The 14563-nt window shown below is 42.7% G+C and overlaps 1 protein-coding gene across 2 annotated transcripts; it reads left to right on the forward strand.

Annotated features, from left to right (window-relative positions):
- The first annotated feature begins 718 nt into the window (after positions 1–718).
- On the forward strand, positions 719–9784 carry rab35b (RAB35, member RAS oncogene family b). 2 transcript variants are annotated; one of them, XM_034541400.1, is made up of 6 exons: positions 719–1078; positions 3179–3229; positions 3331–3454; positions 6321–6445; positions 6638–6762; positions 7449–9784. In XM_034541400.1, the coding sequence occupies exons 1-6, from the start codon at positions 1027–1029 to the stop codon at positions 7575–7577; spliced, it is 606 nt and encodes a 201-aa protein (XP_034397291.1). In that variant the 5' UTR covers positions 719–1026; the 3' UTR covers positions 7578–9784. The 2 variants fall into 2 exon arrangements, with proteins under 2 accessions (XP_034397291.1, XP_034397292.1); XM_034541401.1 differs by lacking the exon at positions 6638–6762 and having other exon boundaries at positions 748–1078; positions 7449–7555.
- The last annotated feature ends 4779 nt before the right edge of the window (positions 9785–14563 follow it).

Raw genomic sequence — 14563 nt, forward strand, 5'->3', positions numbered from 1 at the left:
TAATGAAACAACACCCATGTCTTTAACTTTTATTTGGAATTTGTGTGCGAGAGTTGTTTGGGGGGGCAAGCGACCACTTATAAGAATAAAAAAAAACATTCTTATTTCAGTGATAACGGTTGTAAAAAAGCAATTCAAAATAAAAATAAAAAGTCTTGATTTCATAGTGTCATGTGTGAAATATTGGAAAATGGTTATCTTCTGGATGGGGTCAGGGGTCACAGACTTTCATCACTCCACATTAGTTCTCTGTGCACTACCTACTGATGTTTGAGATTATTTAAAGTAGCTGTACATGTGAAGATTCTGCAGACAAACCACATACATACAGGGGGATTTGTAGTAATTGTAACCCTCCTGGAGTGTCACCTCTGCTGTCTGAAGTGCCCCATCTTTTGTAGGGCTCTAACAGCACCATCACTCAGGAGAGAATGAATATCTGAAGCAAAAAAAAAAAAGTACATTTATTTTATGTTGCTTGTTAACCATTTCTATGAGGTGACATACATTTAATTAGTGTTAATAGAGGTGATGTGGTTGATTTACCTATCTGGTTGTCGGTGTGCATTGAGTGTGATCTATGTTGTCTAGATTCTATTTTAAAGAAATATAAATGATATGAATATATATTTTATCCTGCTTGTTGATGTTGTTAATCAACAGTACGGTACTTGCCCTTCTGGTGGTTTGAGTTTAGTGTTCATCAATGGGATGGGACGGCAGCGCTTGTAGCAGGAGCCTGCGCAGTGACGCCGGGTACGAGTTGGGTGCAGCTCCATCAGAGAAGGAAGCGGAGTTTCCGGCTGTTTGCAGCGGAGGGAGAGGATTGCTGACGCCGCGAAACCCCGAGAAAAACGCCACCGGCTCGGGGGGGGCAAGCAGTGTTTAAGTATCGGTAGTGGTTTTCTTTCGTATCAGGGGATCTTGGGGGGCTGGTGAATTTTATTTTATTTTTGCGAGTCGAGGGGGTCGGGCAGCAAACGGAGCAAAGCGGCACAAGGCGGGGGTGAGCCACCAGCTACCGGCATGGCCAGGGACTACGATTACCTCTTCAAGCTGCTCATCATCGGTGACAGCGGTAAGACGACGCCGGGGATGCGGGACGGGAAGTGGGCCCTGTCTTGTTTTTGTGGGGGGATTTCTAAGGGGAGAAGAAGAAAGGCAGCTGTTGGGGGGGGCCGTGTTGTACTCCTGTGATGCGTTTACGACTTGTTATTTTTTTTCAATTTCTGCATTGAAATGTTCGGCGAATTGTACACATCCGCCATATTTCTGTGGCGCTGACAGGGCGGAGGTTGTGTGTCCGGGCTAAAGATGTCAGACGATCGGGCCGGATATCGCCTCCTGATCTACAGGGTTTGTCCCTCGAATATTTGCCAGTCCTGTCCTCATATCAGCTGAGGCCTTTCTTTTTAGCTCTACAACAAAACACACCCTGCAACCCAAATAACTGTGACCCATGCTCCTCTCATTTGGCCTCTAGTTTGTAGCCCCCATTAGCTATTTTAGCTAGTTGGAAGTTAGGCTAACACTTTCACGCTTAGCTTTGTATTTAACTGTTAGCTAACGTTATTCGGACTAAGAAGCTCGTGTCATAAGAAGCTGTGGCCCTCGTACATACGATAACGGTTGCCTCTTGTGTTCATGTAAGTGACGTTGTTCTTGAAATGCTGTTTGTTATTTAGCTAGCTAGCATGATTTTGCTAGCTAGCTTGATAGTGGAGGAATGCTGCACTGCAGTCTCTAGTTAGCATCTAGTCAGTCAGGGAGTAAAGTGAAGTGACACCACAAAGTGGTGAGTTTCAACTGTAGTTTCAATTAGGAAAGCTGCCGAGGTTCAAAGAGCATTGACTACGTGGTTACCTCACCTGTGTTAAGCTTCTCTACCATGTTTACATACGTGTCAAACAAGGTCACAGGTAACTAGATGCCTGTGACCATCATGTCAATCTGTTCGACTGATAAGGACTTCTCTTGTGTCGCCCCATTAAAGTGAAAACTTGCCTTTTTAAAAATGTGGCGCCACCCTCAGTAAGAGAATAGCATCAGCCTGCAGAACTTCTTTGTGGGCAATGATCTTTGCATTCATTGACAACCCCGATCCTGGCACTACCCCATCAGCTGGCTGCTCACTGTGGAGGGAAAGGCAGCACAGCAATCCCTTCACGACCACTCACACACACACACACACACACACACAGAGGCCAGTGTCCCCTTCAGCTGCAGCATGGAAGTAGAGTGTCTGTGGTGCTGCACAAAGATAATCTAGGAAAGATGCTCTGACCTCTGCCCCTCTTCCTCAGCTTCATATAGATGTATCTGTTGCTGAGAATATGATCTTCCACACAGTGGATCTCCGAGTTGCACCGAGGCTGTTCATCCGCCTAGCCTTGAACTAGGGGGATTTGCAGTACATGCAAATGATAAATCTGCTCATAGACTTGTGACTTGACACACGTTGTGTAACATTAAAAAAAACGTACAACGTGATGGAATGTTAAAGCTGGAAAAAGTAAGAAAAGATGATGATCTCTTTTCGGCTTTGAAGCTTTTGTTTTTGTTTGTTTGAACAAAACTTTGTGGCGTGGAGACCACAGGAACCTGAGAGCTTTTATGTTGGAACCAAACATGAGATGACAATAACACAATAGGTAACAGGGTTGTGGGTTGAGTCCCACTGCAGGCTGGGCAGCACAGTCCCTTCCAGCTGTAACCTGACAACTTGTCGGTTGAAGACAGCACTGATCCTTCCTATCTATATTCCTTTTTCATCTCGCTCTCTCCTCCCTCTTATTTGTTCTCTCCTGTCATCTCTTGTGACTGTTATTTCTTCCTAATACCTATTTATTATTGTGCAGGACAATTTTAGGAACCCAGAAAGATCTATTTATTCCATTAGTTGTCTTGCCTTTGTGGCTTTGATGCAAGCCCTCCCAACTGCTGCTGCTTGCTCCTCTGTTGTGTTGATTGAGCATCTGTCAGTAAAAGTGTCATCAAAACACCTTAAATGAACATCTCGGAGGAGCCTTGCTTCCCTTAAGTCCTTCACTTTATACACTATGCAAAAGGTATTCTATACCTAGGTATTATATACTCTGTATATTTGAAAGAATTGAATTGTGTTTTTGGAAGCCTGTTTTACTCTGAAGCTCATCCTGTGCTTGTGTTTTCTCCTCAGGGGTGGGGAAGAGCAGTCTCCTCCTGCGATTTGCAGACAACACATTTTCTGGTGCGTGGTTAAGCCTCAGCCACTGTAGCATCATTTCACGACTTTCTACTTTGTTGTTGGAGGTCATCGAGTTGATTTTGTGTTGGCGTGCGTGCTCACAGGTAGCTATATCACCACGATCGGCGTGGACTTTAAGATCCGGACGGTGGAGATCAACGGGGAGAAGGTGAAACTACAGATCTGGGATACAGCAGGACAGGAGCGCTTCCGCACCATCACCTCCACGTAAGTGGATACACACATATATGCACATTTACAGGGGCTTTTTCAGGTGAAGCTAGATATTTTCATTTGAGCAAATACATCTGAAACCAAGAAAAGATCTTTGTGGTCCTCCGATTAGGTTTTATTTCAGGAAGCAGTTTGTAGAGTCGGGTGGAATTCCCCACATCTTAATTACAGATGTGAGAAGGAGGCTCTTGGTCTTGTACTGTAGTGCTTCATGACGCTAAGGGCTGGGCGTCGTGACCCTCATGCTCTTAGTGTGTGTCACACTGCTGGCCTGTGCTATACAGTGGTGTCATGTGTCTCTGGGTGCACACTGATGTATGAAAGAAGTTCTGGTCTGTACCGGTTCATTGTTGAACCCACATTATTATTATTGTTATTTCTCAACACAAGAGCAAGAGTTCCCACTCGTAGAAGTACACATGTCCAACACAAGCCCCTTGAGCTAATCTAAATCCCCACATTTCTTGTCACAACACAAATCAAAACACAGAGCTGCTTATTACTTTCCCCGTTGGGCAAGCTTTAAAAACACACAGCATCTTTTGCCTTGACTCCTGCGGCTCGCAGTGCTAATGAATAAAACTGGATTACTTTAGTAGGTAGGACGAAGTAGAAGTTAGCCTCCAGATGACTGTTTTTAGATCCGTTTTTATTTTTTAGGGGGAACGTTTTTAACTTTTAAAAGTCCCAGTGAAATAGAAGTTAGAGCTTCTTTAGCTTCTCTATTGATTTTTTTCTAAGAGACGGATAACTAAAAATCTGAAATACCTGCAGTCACCACCACAAGTTGCAAATTCGAAGAATTAAATTGCTCCTAATCTTGTATTTAGCACATTTTAACCCTGATCTTAACTCTACTTTAACTCATTTTTTGACAACTTGGGGGCAGCAGAGAAATATCTGTCTCTTTAACTGCTATATTCTCCACTATGTTCACCTGCTAGCTGCGAACTGTTGGCTGTTTTGTGCTGAGCAGGCAGTGTACAGTGAATCTAAACAATGGGGTTCTAGGCCATAAAACCAAAACATGAGCCAAAAGATGCCATAAGGCGCTGAAGGTAATCATTCTAAATAACAGTTGTGCTTTAGTGCGCGGCTCCTCTCATCATATCTCTCTGCTCTGATAGAAACGGCAATGATGTCATCTCACCCACTCTCACTTAATTATGACAAATTCAACCCACTGCCCAAGCCATGTGCGCATCGTCCCGATCAAGGCCAGCAGGGCATGTTACATAGTTGATATGACGTACTAGCATCGCTGCAGTGAGGCTGATCAGAACACCAAAACCATCCAGAAAGCTTGAGATCCTCTGCAGTGCCGCTTCAGCCCCTGAGGAGTACGACCGTCCTAGTTTTAAAGCACTGCTGCCAGTCGTTCTGCAGGAATCCCTCCACCACGCAGGCGGCCTATTCCTGCTGACTGCTCACTGTGCTAAAGTAGAGTGGCGTAGTGCCTCGTTACATCCTCAACCGTTTTCACTATGAAGCTGGATCACAGGCAGAATCCTGCTCCTTCCACTCGGGCGGCCTGGCCTGAGGTGGCAGCTGCATGTCAGATCCTCCGGCTGCCATTAGCCTCGGGCCCACAACCAAAGACAAATGATACAATTATTAATTTTGACTTTGCATTTCTTCTAGTGAGTACATGCTTTTAATCTGAAAATACATTTCTTCTCATTTAGCAAAGCTGGTTTTGAATGCAGATGCTTTCCCACCTTTTTATACTGTATCAAGTTTACAACGAGCATTACCTGTTTCTAGATAAAAACACACACACACACACACACACAATATGCACGTCTGTGTGGAGGTTCTTCAGCGTGTAAAGAAGATATGAAGCTCCCTATTTGTTAGTCCAAAATAAGCCGTAGAGGAAACAACCTTTTTGGTTAGTTGCCTGAAATAAGGTCTGGGGTTAACAGCGCCTGAAACACAGAGGCCGTGTGCGTGTGCGTGTGTGTGTGCGGCCGTGTGCGTGTGCGTGTGTGTGTGCGGCCGTGTGTGTGTGTGTGTGTGTGTGTGTGTGTGTGTGTGTGTGTGTGTGTGTGTGTGTGTGTGTGTGTGTGTGTGTGTGTGTGTGTGTGTGTGTGTGTGTGTGTGTGTGTGTGTGTGTGTGTGTGTGTGTGTGTGTGTGTGTGTGTGTGTGTGTGTGTGTGTGTGTGTGTGTGTGTGTGTGTGTGTGTGTGTGTGTGTGTGTGTGTGTGTGTGTGTGGCCGTGTATGGTCCTCTATTCACGTTCACTGAGCACACATACAGACTTTCACACATAGAACCATCCACCCCTCCTGGCTGGTGGCCCATTATTGCTGTACATTGGGGGAGACATGCTCAACACACTATCCCCACACTGTCCTGCCAGGCAGAAACACTGACACACACCCACACAGTCATTCTGACAAAGCGGTCTTTGTGTCTGCTTGACGAGTGCATTTACAGCGAGGTTGCCCCCTTTCTGATGCTCGGCTGCAGGTTTACTGTTGAACTGTCCACGCATTCTGGTTTAGTTGTCTTTGTGGGACAGATGCTGATCTCAGCTCTGTTAGCTTTCCTCCTTTTACTCAAAGCAGTCACACACTCTGTTCTGATGTATTTCCTTGTTGCATTATTGTATTCGATAGACTCTGCAGCAGTTACTTTCAAGGAAAATGACTCCATTTAGACATTGTTGTCATTGCTAGAAGGCCAGAACTGTTTGAACTGCTTGCCAACTCATTTTTAGTTTGTAACGTGTGGTGTTCAGGCGTTCTAGCTGGCACAATATGTGGATACATTGTTTTAACCAAATTGTAATTCCTGAGACTTGCTGGGTGTATTGTCAACCGCTTACTGTGTGTCTCTCCCTCCTCTGCATGTTCAGATACTACAGGGGAACGCATGGGGTCATAGTGGTATATGACGTCACAAGTGCAGAGTCCTTCGTCAATGTGAAACGATGGCTACATGAAATCAACCAGAACTGTGACGACGTGTGCCGAATATTAGGTGAGTGTTCACATTTCAGCCTTCAGAAAAAGTCCAGGCGCTGCCGTCGTCTTGGCACCCGTCACCTAAAAATAAAACCTCGAATCTAGAGCACACTTCTTTCATTTTTTTTAAAATTTATTTGCAGGCATTGTATAATCGTTCCCAACTTAGGTCCCGTTACATCATCGCGGCAATATTTTCTATTTTCAGTGGGAAATAAAAACGACGACCCCAACTCCAAGGTGGTCGAGACAACTGACGCGCAGAAGTTTGCAGAGCAGATGGGAATCAACCTGTTTGAGACGAGTGCAAAAGAGAACATCAATGTTGAAGAGGTAACTCGGGTGTTTCTGTCCTCGCAGACTGACGCCGTGTTTTGTGTGGAAGGGTTTCTGGGACATGCCTGGTGTGCCGAGCAGCTCAGCTGAAGGCATGAATCACTTTCAAGGCACAACTATTTATCTATCTAAGACAATATGAATTATTTAAGACGATATCAATTATTTTCTTAATTTAATTGTGAATTATTTCATTAGGGACTGAGGCTCCACATACTATGCATATTGAACTATTTGTCCCCTTCTCTCTGCTCTCTGTAAACACAGCATGCAGCTCATTTGCAGTTTCAGTTCACATCTCTAGCGCCAGTGTTTGGTTTGTCCATTCAGGGCTACTGTAGAAACATGGCGGACTCCATGAAGAGGTCTCGCTCCCTCTGTAGATCTAAAAGACTGATTCTAAGCTAACAACGAAAGCGTAACAATTCTCTGCGATCATACACCAATGAAAACATTGTTATGAATAGTATGCCAATAGATCCACCACACTGACTTTTAAACCAACAATATGTTATAATAAGCAGAATTGCGGTTTTTTTTTTTTCTACCTTTTTGGACGGAGCCAGCGGTTTTCACCTTTTCTCAGTCTTTATGCTAAGTGGTTTTTGAGCACTGAAGCGGTCTCTTCCTTCAGTCTCGTTGCTCTAATCACCACACGCTGTTGGTCTGTTCTTCTCCTGCAGATGTTCAACTGCATCACAGAGCTAGTGCTAAGAGCCAAGAAGGAGGTGCTCGCCAAGCAGCAGCAGCAGCAACAGAACGACGTGGTCAAACTCACCCGGAACAGTAAACGAAAGAAAAAGTGCTGCTAGCCAACTCGAAGCCATCCACGAAAGGGCCGGCGGCGTCTTTTCTTCACACATGCATATACACAAGATGGGACTCAGAGCATCTAAATTAAAGAGCCGATAAAGATTTAATACATATACGGTGAAAGATTTAAAAACAAAATAAATGGGAAAAAATGTCCCGTTTGGACAAGCTAGTCATGAAGACTTAAGAAAAAAAAAAAAAAGTGTACAGATTTTATTCGAGGTCCAATCAAGTTTTATTTGGAATTCAGCAGATGGGCACTATTGACCTGAGGTCCTCCTTTCCTAAAGGATCTGCAAGCCGACAACTGACTGCCATAATGCTCCGATTTATATCCACCTAACCCCACACTCAGTATCTCATCTCTCCTTCTCATTCCACTGCACACGGGACATTTGGAGTCGAGTCAGACTCTGCGCCTGAGGAGAAGGAGGGTTCAACTTTTTCTGGATTTATTCGTTTGTTTCTCGTTTTATTTTTCTGGGGGGGGGGGGGGGTTGGTTGGGAGGTGTTTTTTGGAATGGGCGTCTGAGTGGAGGTCGCACCACCTCTCCAGTTAAAACATTTCAGACACCCATGTTCCCACGGCTCACGCCAAGAAATCCTGAACTGCTAGCTTTTGTTTTATTCGACTTGTTGGGGGAGAAAACACACAGATGATGACGATTGGTAGATGACCTTTAGCAACTAATCCGATGGACAGAACTGGTGACTTTTCACATTTTGTTTTACTTTTTTTTTCTATATTTGCCAAGCTTCCCATCCTCTACCCGCCTCTAACCTCCAATAGTGCTGAGCCAACAAGAATTGATTTATATTTTTTGTGTCTTGTCTCTTTTTTTTTTTTAAAGTGCGACAGAGCAGTTGAACCGCTCCTGGAGCTCTGAAAGCACCGCTCACTGCAGTCTTACTACTCTTGCGGCATTTACTTTTAAACCCTTTCCTCCACCTTTAAAAAAATAAAAAAACAACAACAATGATACTGCCAATATTCTAAAAAGAAAAAATATTAGGAGCTCAGTGGTGCCCCTTATTTAGATCGTTGCCATAGTGGCGCCTGGTTGGCCATGAGGAAGGATGAATCAGGGTCTGGTGGCACCCTATTGAGTCCTCAGGAAGTGCTCAGGCCTGCCCTCCCTCTCCCTAAATCCCCCCCGCCACACACACACACACACACACACACAAACATATCAGGACCTCACAGCGACGGACTCACCTGCTGCATTAGGGTCATCAAGGGGCACGAAGAGGCTCTTGCTCTGGAAACTGTTGTCTCGTGGTCGTCGCGGCGACCTCCAATCCATCGCGGACTGGTTTTTGAGCATGTAACACTTTGCTTGAAGGGGTTTGTGAAAAGTTATGACATGTGCCTGACATGTGTTTTACACTGTTGAGGATTTACTGTATTTTCTCAGCTTGCAAAATATTCTTCAGTTGACTAATGTTCAAGTCTTTCAAGTTCTTCTTTGCTTTTAAGCCTGTCACCCCCCCACCCCCACCCCCTGCTTGCTACCTGTTCAATTGAAGTGTTTTAGGCCTCCGTGGTGAGAGTGTGGCAGACAGTGGGACTGTTAATGTGAGAACGAATGGAGATGGACTGCAGCACTGGATCCCTCAGCGCTCTCTCTCTGTGCACCGCCAGGGTTTGTCAGAGGCGGAAGCTTCTGTTACTGACTGACTTGTTTCTTTATTTTTTAATTGGGAGAGTACTGAACGGAGAGCGCTGAGCTTCTGTTTGGATGTGTTTAGTTTTCGTCCTCCGGGCAAACTCTGGCAGCCGGTTTGGGATCCTGTCACTGTGACATCCAGGGCCTAGGAATGGTATCGAATCCCACATTTCTACTCATTACGTGTATGTATATATAAATATATTTGTGTGTTTATATTCAGTATAGAACATACACACATAATTAGCACACCGAACTGTGCATGTGTAAAACATGCCCTGTGTGCTTTGGTTGGAACACACTCGTCAGCTGTGGTTTGCTGTACACTGGAGAAAAAGAGATGTACTATTCATTTTTCCCTACATGAATTTAATCGGTAATAAACGTTTTAAAGGAATAAATATTTGACACATAATGACTGATCTCATGTGTCAGTGATTTTGAGGCTTGGTCTTAACATCATTTTAAACCTGTGTCTTTGTTTTTTGTTTGTTTTTGTTTTTTTGCTTTCTGTGAATAAAATTGTATGAGAGAAAGTGTGCACTTGTCTTTGGAAGCCTCTTGCTACTTACTGTCTGTCTTTGGTGTTACATTGAGAGTTTTCACTCTGAGCAGAGACAAGTTTAAAGAAAAGAAACTAATCAAATCATGGTCTGTTTTTGTCTCATTTGTCCATCATCAGTTCTTCGCTGTTTTCCACACATCACTAGTAACTTCGCACCTGGTTTGTTGGTTGATAGAAAGGCGGGGCTTGCATTTAACATCAGCACTGAATATTTGTGATACTAAAACATATATTTTTTAATCTTTAGTTTGGGGAATATAAACAAGTTTGGGATGCTGAAGTTGAACAGGCCTTTTTTTGATATTTAATATTATTTTTTTTGTTCACATTTACGTCATTAGAACACAGGTGTAAGAATATGACTAAAGCAAATATTAAAATAAAATATTGATATGCTCGGTGCAACACATTTTGGTCGGTACTCACACAATATCACCAGTGGTGGAAGTTTTCAGAGCTTTTACTGCACTTCAATTCTTAAGTAAAAGTACAGAAGTATTAGCTTCAGAATATACCTACAGTACTAAAAGTAATAATGCACAAGGGCCCATTTCAGAATAAAATATTGAATGCATTAATGTGTTCATTTAATATTGCAGCTGGTAATGGAGGAGCTCTTTTTAATTACTTAAGCTGCTGTTTAGCTTCATCCATGATAGTTCATCAATGTATTGGTTGGTTTATACTTTGTGTTAATAATGACAAATAAGTCAATCTGAAGCGGTCACACACACATGATGCAGTAAAAAGTACAATCATTCCCTCTGATATGTAGTGGAGTAGAAGTATAAATGAGTGCCAATGCTAATTGGCATTAAATACAAAGTGCAGATGGTGGGAATGCCATGAAGTTTGCAAGGTATTTAGTTACCAACCAGAATCTTGGATACATTTAAATAGTTGGTGGTGGTGCTGGATGACAGCCAGTAAAGTAATTACAATTAATCCTGGGGGTGGGTGACGCTTATTTGTTTTAACCTAATTTCATGGCAATCCTTAAATTTCACTCAAAAGTCAATCTAACTGTGGCGCTGGAGGTAAAGTCAGGGGATTATCACCTCGGAAACCATTAAACATGAGTGTGATTTTTGCCAGTCCACCCAGTAGATGTTGAGATATTTCACAGAATAAGTGAAAGCTCTCACCTCGTGGTGACACTGCAGGAAAAGTCAGATAATCACCAAAGTTCACAGGTCACCGTGAGCACCATCGGAGCCACACTGCTAACGTGTCTGCTAAGAGCTCTTCATTCAAAGGTATGAATATTGAATTCATCCAAACCTGTTTTAATTTCTCTTTTTTTTTAAAAATCCTTCTTTGCGTTGATCCACTTGAACAACCGGCTGAGAGGAGACATCCTGATAAGAGGTGTTAGCATTGCGACCGTGTTATTGAAGGAAGGCGCCTCTATTTCAAGGCCGAGTCAGGGGAGACAAGCAGATTGCAAAGTATTTATTTGTACAAAAGAAATCCCCCAAAATGCTAAGAAAATTGCACGATAAATATTTTGAATAGTTTGAAGCATTCTGAAACTAAAAACAGTGCCGTCAGTCAGTGGTGAATGGAAGCACTCGCACGGAGCACAATGAGCCCACCGAAAGCACGGAATTCCAAAAAACAACATCCGACCGAAGTGGAGACGAGCAACAGAAAACGCACTCGATGGCATGTCCGTCTGTCACTGCGACTCACACACACACACACACACACACACACACACACACACACACACACACACACACACACAAGCACACACACATCTGTGTCGATCAGTGTCTTAAAACAATACAAATAATCAGAGACAACCAGTAATCATGACACAATGTGGACGGAACCAAATATGTTACAACTTATTATTTTTCTAACAAAAAAACGTGACATGAAGCGAGACAGATCACAGTCTGGTTATGGCAAGAGTGACTGGTGTTTAATCCAAGTTTCCCTCAGCTGCCAATCAGCCAATGGAGGTGAGTCCCAAACTACAAACACCTGGATGTGAAGGGATAAGTGTTCGAATTGTCCCATGTTAACGCGTTCAGACAGGAGCAGTGATACCACTTTTTAATAAAGAACCCTTTAGTTGGAGCTGAAATGGTCAAACTTGCTTTCTCTTTGTGAATTCAAATAATTGGGCAGAAACCGAACACTCGTCTGTTATTTCAGAATCTTGTTAGTCTCAGTATATTACGGCTTGGATTGGTCGTGGTTATTGTGTGGTTTTGAATAATCTGTTGGGTAGTTTTAAGGTCACAGTTTAAATTGGTTCTCGGGGAAAAGAATCCGAATACATTTCTGTTTAACTCGGATCATTGTTGTGTCACTTAGCGTTTATCATTAAGTGAGAAAAACAATTCTGGTGATCAGTTTTCTAAATCTGATCTAAATGGTTTTCTCTCCCGTGTTCATGACTAAAAAAAAAAAGTGTCATGATTTTCTTTTTCTTTCTAAGAATTGTTTTTATTAGTATTTGTTGTTACTAATTTCAGGCCACAAGCAGCTGCAGTGCACCACAATCCATCATGTTTAGATTGAGTTTAGATATTTGCATGCACTCCAAACACAAAGTACATATATATATAGTGTGATCAAGTTATGCAAATTAAAACTCACCTGGAAGAAAACATAAATGCTTTTATTCCTATTTATAACAGGGGGTAGTGGTGCACCTCAGCCTCTTGTCGTCGAAATTAGTAAACACTTTCCCTGTTTTCACAGATATGGTATTCATTTTCTCATCTACAATTTATTAACATTTAAAAAACAAATGCATTGCAGTTTACGTACAAAGGGTCAGTTATCAGAGAAGTGGTACCAAGAACTGAATTTTCCATTTCGGGGGCACCCTTGGATTAATAATCAAGATTCACAAGACTTCTTTGGGGTCTTCCCAGTTAGCTACGCATCATATTAGTGAATAATTTGGGTGCAACTCATGAATCTCTTACCAGCTCTACATGCCACACCCGAACAGTGATAATGTCCAACTCATCAATGGAATTCCTGCTCACTGTTTGGACACACATGAAAATATCAGCCTAGAATTAACAACATACAGGTATATTTGCCCTAAAAAATGATTTTCATTCAAAAATGTATGCATTATTTTCATATAAATATAACAATTTCGCTCTCAATTTATTTATTTTTTTAATAAAAAAATCATTCTTTGGGTTGATCCTTCCCAACAACCAGCTGAGATGACAAGAAGACACCTGCATAGGTTTGCACAGCTGCATTCGACACAAGTACAAACACAGACAGACGTGAGGCATCGCTGTGCCACAATAAGTCATTCATGCTCGGTGATTTCAGGTCAACACAAACTGCATTACTAACGGAGTCACAGATATGTCGCCGAAAACGGAAGCCCGACCGATACGAAATCAAAGTGCCCATGGAGTATTGAAGCAATGAGAATGGAGGTAGAGCTTTTCTATGAGTGTTGACACCAAAGCAGCTCAGACCTGGAACGCTGCAGAGGACGTTTTACATAAAACTTCTTCTAATCAGAGATTCAACAGGTTATTGTTGAGCTGGATTGACTGAGAGTTGATGAGCATTCTACATAGTTCTTCCTCCTTCTCAAGCTGATGTAAACATTTTTTTAATTTTTATTTGGTCAACTAGGGAGATGATCATGAGGACAATGTTGGACGGCGCCATTTTTTTTTCTTCTTTTTTTTTTTTCATTGAAAAATTATAAATATTTTTAAATGTTGAATATAAAGTGAACCGTGGCGACCTGGAAATGACGATATCGCTAACTTCAGTCACCCAAAGGTTTATTCAGATGTTGGAGATGAGCATGAAGGCCTCATAGAAGTTCACCACGGAGCCACAGGCCCGACTACAAAGCGCTGGTTTTGAAACAGTCACTCAGTTTAAGGGTCCCCAAGCTTAATTATGCATCTTTAGCTGCTAAATGCTTCGCTATGTTTGCAGGAAACAGCTGCCTACTGCTGCAAAAAGGGTTGAACCAAAACATTAAAAAAAAAAAAACAATGAACTAAAAAAGGATAAAACACTCGTGGAGCTGGTGGTGATACATCTCTGTGGGTTTGACTATGAGTGAACCCTCTCACATTGCACACTGTCTACATTGAAAAAACATTGATTAGTGCAGCTTTTAAAAGGCTCAAACTGTATGAAAGTGCAATGCTAAAATCATTTCAGTGCCCCCTTTTTAAAGGTTCTATTTTTCAACAGTTTGACTGAAGTTTGGGCCTGGCGCATTGCACCACGGTAAATCCTCACTGTGAAAATCACATGCACAGCTGTCAGTAAGAAAATAAGCATTCTTTTTGTCATTTGTTCTGCACACTACGGTCCTGATGCATCAAGTGGTTGCCTCATGTTGTGAACATCCCCTAATCAAATGAATAAACCTGAGAGATCACATGTGGGCTGGCTGCGGCGTCATATTCTGACGTACAGCGCTGCCCTGCTATCCTCATCTTTCCCCACAACCCTGCAGTGTCCCATACATCCACCTGTCTTCCCCCAGACTCCCTGGCCTGATGACTGGGATGCATACAGTAACAATTGATACATAGTTGTCCCTCTCTACAGAGTTGGCAGTGGGCTAGTAGAGATGGGCGTATAGGCACTAAAAGGAGACCTTCCTCTTTGGAGGTAAACTTTGTGACCCTGTTCATGTTCTGTAAGACCGATAGCTTTCTATGAGAGGGGCTGAAACCAAAGCCTCTGGGGAACTCATATTCTTATATTTCTATCTTTCATTGTCAACAGTCAC

The sequence above is a fragment of the Cyclopterus lumpus genome, chromosome 9 (assembly GCF_009769545.1).
Source record: "Cyclopterus lumpus isolate fCycLum1 chromosome 9, fCycLum1.pri, whole genome shotgun sequence".
Taxonomy (NCBI): domain Eukaryota; kingdom Metazoa; phylum Chordata; class Actinopteri; order Perciformes; family Cyclopteridae; genus Cyclopterus; species Cyclopterus lumpus.